Raw genomic sequence first — 8,355 nt, forward strand, 5'->3', positions numbered from 1 at the left:
CCATGCTGGAGGAACACTTGAAGCTGGTGATTGCCATATTTGTTCGAGAGTGGTCTCGTGCCCAAGGGGTTGTGAAGTGAACAAAGGGAAAGTCGTTGGGCTTGGCCTCCCGTAGGCATAAGGAGTTGGGTAAAAAGGTTGGCAGGTTACACTTGGACCAGCTTCCAAATGAGAAGCAGCTGGTTGTGAGCTAGTAAGAGGGGAAGGTGGAGGTCCGAGTGACAGTGAGGGTTTCGGATCGTCATAATCCAGCCTTACTCTTATCCCCTTTTCTCTTTCTTGGCTCACGTGTTGGTTAAGAAGAGATTTTAATTGTAAGAAATGTCTTGCTACCCCTTCCGGTGTCAAGTCGACACACTCCGGGATGTTTGTGACACCTACATGAGGAGAAGGAACTCCAGATCGTGAAGGGGTTGGAGTTCGGAAAGGTGAAAAATCGGGGAGCAAAAGCCCCGTCGAAGTACCTCCCGAAGTGGAAAAAGGCGTGGTTGCAGCCGGAATTTGTGGGCTGGCGTTTGGTGTCGGTGTTCTTGACACTTGATCGACTTCTTCGGGAGATTCACTTTCCAACATGACGATTTTGATGAAACTGGAGCTACACTACTGGTCTTTAAGATAAAGTAAGCGGCGTAGCCCCACGATGGGCGCCAACTTGTTGCTACAACAATTATAAGACCAATGATAGTGAATAGACTGGTTAGGCTAACAGGCTTCAAGGGTTCCGGTTAACCTAACGCAGGTCGTCGGGTCCCTCTACGTTTGCAAAACGTAGAGAGAGGTTCACTAGTTTAGTTGTTATTGATTAAGATTTACCAAGGATCCAAGATCGAGATGTTTGGAACTGGTTTTGGATGCGAGTTCTTGATGAAGCTATGTAGTTTTTGGAGTAAGAAAGAAGCAAGCAAAGTGCAAGCTTCTCCAGGAAGAAGAGAAGATCAGAGAGTATATGTTAAACTCCCAGATCTGGTGTCTCTAGTTATGGCTGAGTTATATCCTTTTATAGAGAAAGGAATGTAAGCCTTTTTTTTGGTGGATAAACTAGGTAACCTCTTGTTTGGTAGAGGGTTGACCGTTTTATGGGCGAGAAGCTTTTGACCGGCGGTTAATGATATATAATAATAATACTTTTCTGAGCATATCCCTCTTTTACGGCTGAGGGATGATGTGAACAGTGATTTGACGTGTTACTGTTACGCGCTTTTACTGTACATGTACTTGTTTTCATTAATTGGGCGGGAAATGAACCTTTTAACGTTATAACCTTTTTACCGTTAATGTGTGAAAGCCATTTTACCAGACTTTGGGCTACCCCCGTCATCAGGTGCATCAAACAATTTTGTTGAAATAAGTTATAGGGTATTGTTTCAGATTCTTAACGCACAAGCATAAAGTATATGCAATTTCCTAAATATACATTTAGCTTGAAAATTAACAAAAATGTGGGTTATATGGCATGTGGTATTACTATTGAAGCATTCACATAAAACAAAGGCGGACAGAAACCACCACACACGTCCAACTCACATTCCTTCTTCCCCGAGTGCATGCACCGCATACAACTGACATTAACTCCGACCGGAAAATAAGTAATCAATGAAAGAACTCGTGTACAAAGCCGACAAGGAAAATGTGAGGAATACTAGCATCTTCATAAAATTACGAGAGAGAGAGAGAGAGATGGATGGATAGTATAAGTATTCATAAGGATTTTTCGGATAGTTCGGTCAGAAATATTAAATTTAATATATTTTTATAATTTTTAATATATATAACCATAAACTTTGACAGTCGTACGTTGATAGATCAAGAACCCTACGTTCTACTCTTCCATCACCGTCACCACCTCAGTCCGCCTTTGCATTGTCTGTCACCATCACCACTCACCACCTCCGGCGTTCCGTCTGCACCAAATCACCACCTTGATAAGCCAATATATATAACCATAAATATGTTTTTTTTGTTTCTTAAATAGGTTATTACGTAAACCATTTTTACAATTAGAAGACAAATAAATTGCAGATGATCCGAATCCAAATTATCCGATAATCCGTATCCAAACCATCCGAAATATTAAATTTAATATTTATTTTTTTAATTTTTAATATATATACCTTGTAATGTTACCCCATCCATAAATAGTCCTTATAAGCATAAACTTAGACAGCCGTACGTTGATAGATTATCAAGAACCCTACCTTCTAGTCTTCCATCACCTCCGTCCGCCGCTGCATTGTCTGTCACCATCACCACTCACCACCTCCTGCTGTCCGTCTGCACCAAATCACCACCTTGATAAGCCTATAGGTATGTTAGATTGGAAAACCTATTGTATTTAGGCTGTTGGATTGAATGTTTTGTGTCTAACTTAACTTTAAAACAGATTGTTGGATTGAAACTTTAAAACAGAATTCGTTTAACCCAGAGCCCGTTTAACAAAAATTAACAGTTTAACAACATTTGATTACTGATTGGTATTTTAATCTGAAACAGTTAGCCTCGACTTGCTCTTTCGGCCCGTCAAAGCAATATATATTAAAAAATTGTAAACTTTTCTGACCATGTCCGAGTATGGCCGGCTACTGACTTTTACAACCTTGCTTAAAATCTGAGTTGATTTCAAGAAAACAATCTGGATACGTGTGCAAGTACATATGACCTATTTGCTTTCGTAGATACAAGAGTTTGAGTAATATAAAACCATAACTTCTTTTCTTATAATTCAATTGATTTTGTTGCCTAACTAAATGCTAATTATCTTGTTATTTAGAGACACAATGAGATATAGTTTGTGATTTTACTTTGATAACTCAAATCTTTTTTGTTTTTGTTAATGATAGTGTTCGTTAAGGATGGATGCTGTGACTTCTGCCATTGAACCAATTGCCCCTGAAAATAATCTTTCTCCGTGGGAGTTCAGCTGGTCAGTCTTTCTTTGATGATTTCTATTTAGTTTTTGACAAATGTACAACCTTCTTTTTATTACTTCAGCATCTTGTATGCATTCCGTATGTTTTGTACAAAATTCTTGTTTTGCTTGTAAATAGCACTTTAATATTGTAATATATATACTTTTCTGCTTGTCAAAACCTTAGTTATAATGAGACGACAATTTCAGCCCATTTACTTGTGAATTCAGTTATTTGTGTTGATTTATCTTAAACTAAAACGAGTCAAATAAAAATTATTTGGTTAAACTTAAAACTTGTCAAACGGGCTTGAAAGGCGCCTCGAATCTACTTTTATTGGATGCAACCTTCTAATCTGTTTTTATTCACACATTTGAGTAACGAAAGTCAGGAGGTGATTTGTGCAGCACCTATTACTTTTGTCTATATAACCTTTCGCCAGTTAAACCCTTTGATTTTTGGAGGACAAAATGGTCATAAACATCCAATTTGGTAGTGTATGGGCGAAATAGATGGTTTACAAATTACCTATTATAATTTATTATTATGATAGCCTGTTTTAACCATACTAATAATGGCCTGTTACCCATGCTTCCCTTCTTACCACCTCTAAAAATTAGATCGTGTTAACAGAAGTCTAATTTTAGTATATGTTGGTACCAGAATATTTGGTTCGAGGTAAGCATGGGACACACGTGCTTCTTTATTCATTCATGTTATATGGTTTTTGGTCTACAGTGATTTGGAAGTAGATTACAAATCTGATGAAATTGCTTTCATCGTATATTCTACACTAGCGGTTGACAAGGAGGTACTACTTTATGATTATGATTATTATTATTACTTTTTTTGTTATTTCTAGTTCCAGGTTAAAAGTCCTCCAAAGTGTATTTTTTTTAAATGCATGTAAACTCCTAAGTTATATAATTTATGTTTTCTCAAAAACGGAAAGCATTTTAAATCAAAATTATTAGTTGAAAAGAAAATTGGTTAAAAGTCTCTTCCAAAGTGTATTTTTAATGCACGAAACCTTCTAAATTATTTACTTAAAAAATTGGATTATTACGGAATGAATATGGTTTTTCTAATCACGCTAGCTATTGATTAAAAATAAGTTGGTAAAAAAACCTATCCGGTAACACCTTGACCCTAAACATATGAAAGTACCAGATTTTGACCCGTACATGTTATGTTCATTGTTCCATATTTACCCTTCTCATGTTTTTACTATTTTGGTCTTTTGAATTGCAGTTGCAGCCTGATAAAGTCAGGCGGTTGATGTCTGTCTCGAATGGGAAACTTTCAGTGTGAGTTTATTTTTGGTTGTGATAGAGAACTTGAGGTGGCAAATTCTACTTGTTTACTTATTAATGGGTCAAAACGGGTTATGTTTTATCATTAACTGGTCGCGTTGTAGCAGTTAGTCACATAGATGATTATTGAATAACATAAGTCTCCAAAAGTGTATTTTTATAATATAGTCTGTATCATTTTAGTCAAATAATTAGATAATTATTGAATAACATAAGTTTTATAATCATATTTGACACTAATTATTCTTGAAAATTGTAAATTACGGACTAAAAGTTATATTTTGACCATTATTGCCATCTCTAGATAGAGTTATGAGAATTTTTTTTCTGAGTTTCAAGAAAATACATTTGCAACTTGGGTGTTTTAAGTTTTTAATTTTTTCAGCAATGTTATCGCAGGCGGTTCGAGGCAACTGAAGCTAGATTTCTCCGTGCATCATACAGCGCGTTTGTGGATGTTCTAACACTAGCTACTAAAACAATTGAACAATTTGGTACAAGCATGTGACAACATGGGCAAGTGTCATGATCTTTAACTCAAAACCGTTTGATGTATGTGGATTTTATGTTAATTTTACAGGCTTAAGATATTGGCTTGTGGACATATGTGTTCTGTAGTTGCATATTTGTTTCTTTACTAGCAGTTATGGTCTCTAAGCATTTAATGTATGTGGATCTTTGTATCAGTTGGTTACATTTTTCTGAAATGTTATTTTATATATTGCTCTATTTTTCTGATTTTTTTTATTATTTATATTAGTTGGTTAAATCATTAAACTATCAAGTCAAAACAAACATTATGACATTTTCTTCAAGAGGCAAAAGCATGTCATGATAATAATGATTAAATGGTTGAAATTTTCATAATATAAATAAAATCATGGAATACACTGACCAACTACATTGATCCATCACTAAATCTACACATTCTAATGCAGGTGTTAATAATCATACAACATTTGTAGATGTTAATATTCATCCAAATAAGTGTAAAGCATTTCATCCTTCGTCGTCTTCCGTCTACTGTGCAATGCTTTGAGAAGCCGTTTGGTTTTGCCCGGAATCTGATCGCCTTCTCTATACATGTCGGGTTTATCATTTCTATTCATCGATACGGATTTCCGAGGCTCTATATGCTGCTGCATATACATCATCATATATTAACAAAAGAACATTAAATATGCACTTTGTAGTTTGAATATTATAACAATTGTAATTTACCCGTTGTTGTGCAATTGGGGTTCGGGCAGGTCAAATATAAAAAGTCAACCAAGAGAGTGTGGGTCAAACCGGTTGAAAGCCTTCCAAAGTCCAAAATTAATGCATATAAGTTACAACCTCCCTCCTAAATACTTCGATAGTTTTATCCAGAGGTTTATAGTTTATAGTTTATATCATTTATTGTAATAATATTTCTTTGGTATAATTAATTCATAGTTAACAAATTCTTAGCTAGCTGAAGAAATAAAATGAACAAAAATTGTTAAGTGTGTCAAAAATAAATAATAAATACAATTAAAACAATAATAATAATAATAATAATAAGAGTAAATTACACGGATGGTCTACACGGTTTGGTCTAAATAATGGATTCCTCCCTATGTAGTTTATAAATTAAAATTATAGATATAGTCCCCAACTACATAATTATATGTATATTAAATAGGGGATTTCTTCCCCCTCACATTTTTACTATTCAATTTACTATTCCTTTTTTTTTCTTTTTTTTACTTTTAAAAATAAAGTATATTTAACAAACCTTAAACGTAGGCTAGTGTCGGCTTTACAAGTTTTATTTGTTGGTTAAAATTTTCTTAAACTTTGCTTTCGTATTTTTATGGTTGGTCTTTACAATGACCGAAACTTTTTTATGATTTAAAATTATCCATGTTTTTCTATCCGCGTTTCAACGTTTGACACCACGCCTTTAAATTTTGATTTGTTGGCTTACTAATCCAAGTATACCAATTGGTGTTGTTATTGCCGATACTAACCGTATTTGTATCGATTTACAATTGTAACGTGTTGGTTTCTTTTGTTTCACATATGATTGTTGTATTTTGACATTGACAAGTTTATTCTTTTGTTTACTTTCGATGTTTTAACCCGATACAAGCTGACTTCGCATCGACTCACAACACGTTCGTCGTTTAACTTTTTACGTATGTTTTTTTTCGGTTTAATGGTCCCACCGCAAAACGCGGGATCCTAAATCCTAGTATATATTTAAAATTAGCAACTTAAGTATGCATCATAATTTATACCTTGGGCTTTAGTGGGTGGTACCCATTTTGGGTTTTTCTTTTTCATTTTATTTATTTTTAATACTTTATTACTTTTAACCCAATACTTTAACAATTTAATCCCATACTTTTCACTTTCAACTTTGGTCAACTATACTTTTTATTTTTACAAATGTTACGTTTTACGTTTCGGTCTAAATTTTACTAGTTAACACGTCACAACGTGCGTGGGTGATTAAACGTTTTTACGCCTATTTTTCCCTTTTCATGGACCCGTTGTAACACGCAGGTTCTAGATCGACTTAGTTATTGTTTTTTTATGTTTTACGTTTCGCGTGCGTGTTTTAGCGTTTTATGTCTATTGTTCGTTCGGTTTAAATTTTTTTGTTTTTTATTTCTTTCTTTATATTTTTTTTTGTGTTGGTGGTCACTGGCGGTGGTGTGCCATGAATGCTACTTGGCACAGTTTTACGCCCCCACCGCAACGCGGGGGCATGATGCTAGTTTGCTTTAATGAGTAGTCCCTAGATCAGATAAAATTACTATTTTACCCTTTTTAAAATTTACACTTTAACTCATTTACTATTTTACTCTTTTAAAAATTGCAATCTAACCCATTTTATTATTTTTATTGTTGTTGTTGTTGTTTTTATATATATATATATATATAGAGAGAGAGAGAGAGAGAGAGATAAAAATTGGATTTTGTTATGAATTATTGATGAATGATGGATGACACAATTGTCAAACACCTTTATTCACACGAACACTCCAAGTGAAATACAATAGTTTAGATTGTCGGTAATTTACTTTTTACACAGTAGTTTTTGCCTTATAAATAGAATGTATTTGTACGAAGGTTGATATCCAGAAGTAACAAAAATATCATATTGTTTACTCAGCATATTTCTTAGTTCAATTATTACTTCGAAAATATTGTTATAATTAGGGCTAATATCATAACACGTTATCAGCACGAGCCGCTTATATCCTAATCAAGAAAGGTAATAGACACAAATGTATCCACATAAGCATCATAAACACTTCTTTAATTATGTACATTAGAAATATATATATGCATATACATATACTAAGTAACAGCACTAATGTATATAAACATTGTTATTAAAGTTTGATAACTATTCTAACTTTTATTTATATATGCATAATAATATTTCATTTAGAAATTAGATTTATGTACACTAACAATTCTATTCTTATTATTATGCATACTAATTATATTTTATAAACTTTATTTAATATCTTATTTATTATCTTACTTTAAAATAATTAATATACACACACACATACAAACGGTAATGTTACCGTTATAAAACGGTAATATAACCGTTGTAAAACGGTTATAAATTTTCGCTATAAATAACCAATTATCAACTCCATTTCATTTACAACAAACATTCTTCTTCTTAAGTTTATCCAAGATAAAGTTTTCAAGATGATTCATCTAGTTCTAATGTTAACTACCATAATGCTGATAATCTTATTGTTCTTAATTTGTAATCTCCCACCTAGAGAGTTTAATCTTTTCTTTTTCCTTTATCTATTTATAGCTCTACCTTTGTATTTTCTTTCAATTTTAATAAGTATGTAATCCTAATATTTATCTTATTTGTGTTTAGTAACAAAAATGTCAAATATAGCAAAACTCGAATTCGCTGCACTAAACATTTCTGGAGAAAACTATATGTCTTGGACAGCAAATGTCAAAAGACATTTAAAATCTATGGATGTGTTAGACACAATCCAAGAATACAATGATTGCTCTGACCAGGATAAAGCAAGAGCTGATGTTTTCATCCATAAACATATTGATGAATTATTAAGGCATGAGTATTTTAATTATGATAACCCATATATGATATGGGAAGATTT

General features: G+C 33.2%; 1 protein-coding gene across 1 annotated transcript; it reads left to right on the forward strand.

Annotated features, from left to right (window-relative positions):
* The first annotated feature begins 2,718 nt into the window (after positions 1 to 2,718).
* Positions 2,719 to 4,938, forward strand: LOC143550361 (uncharacterized). The gene is made up of 4 exons (XM_077041021.1): positions 2,719 to 2,920; positions 3,645 to 3,717; positions 4,158 to 4,213; positions 4,619 to 4,938. The coding sequence occupies exons 1-4, from the start codon at positions 2,850 to 2,852 to the stop codon at positions 4,725 to 4,727; spliced, it is 309 nt and encodes a 102-aa protein (XP_076897136.1). The 5' UTR covers positions 2,719 to 2,849; the 3' UTR covers positions 4,728 to 4,938.
* Positions 4,939 to 8,355: the final 3,417 nt, after the last annotated feature.

Source organism: Bidens hawaiensis, unplaced genomic scaffold (genome assembly GCF_021521415.1).
Source record: "Bidens hawaiensis isolate Kalapana, Puna unplaced genomic scaffold, B.hawaiensis_p1.1 tig00016033_1, whole genome shotgun sequence".
Taxonomy (NCBI): Eukaryota; Viridiplantae; Streptophyta; class Magnoliopsida; order Asterales; family Asteraceae; genus Bidens; species Bidens hawaiensis.

Bases quoted from the DNA above. Each gene is read 5' to 3' on its own strand.
- LOC143550361 (XM_077041021.1), top strand. From the start codon at position 2,850: ATGGATGCTGTGACTTCTGCCATTGAACCAATTGCCCCTGAAAATAAT. The intron at 2,921-3,644 runs GTCAGTCTTTCT...TTTGGTCTACAG, and splicing joins TCTCCGTGGGAGTTCAGCTG to TGATTTGGAAGTAGATTACA. The intron at 3,718-4,157 runs GTACTACTTTAT...TTTGAATTGCAG, and splicing joins CACTAGCGGTTGACAAGGAG to TTGCAGCCTGATAAAGTCAG.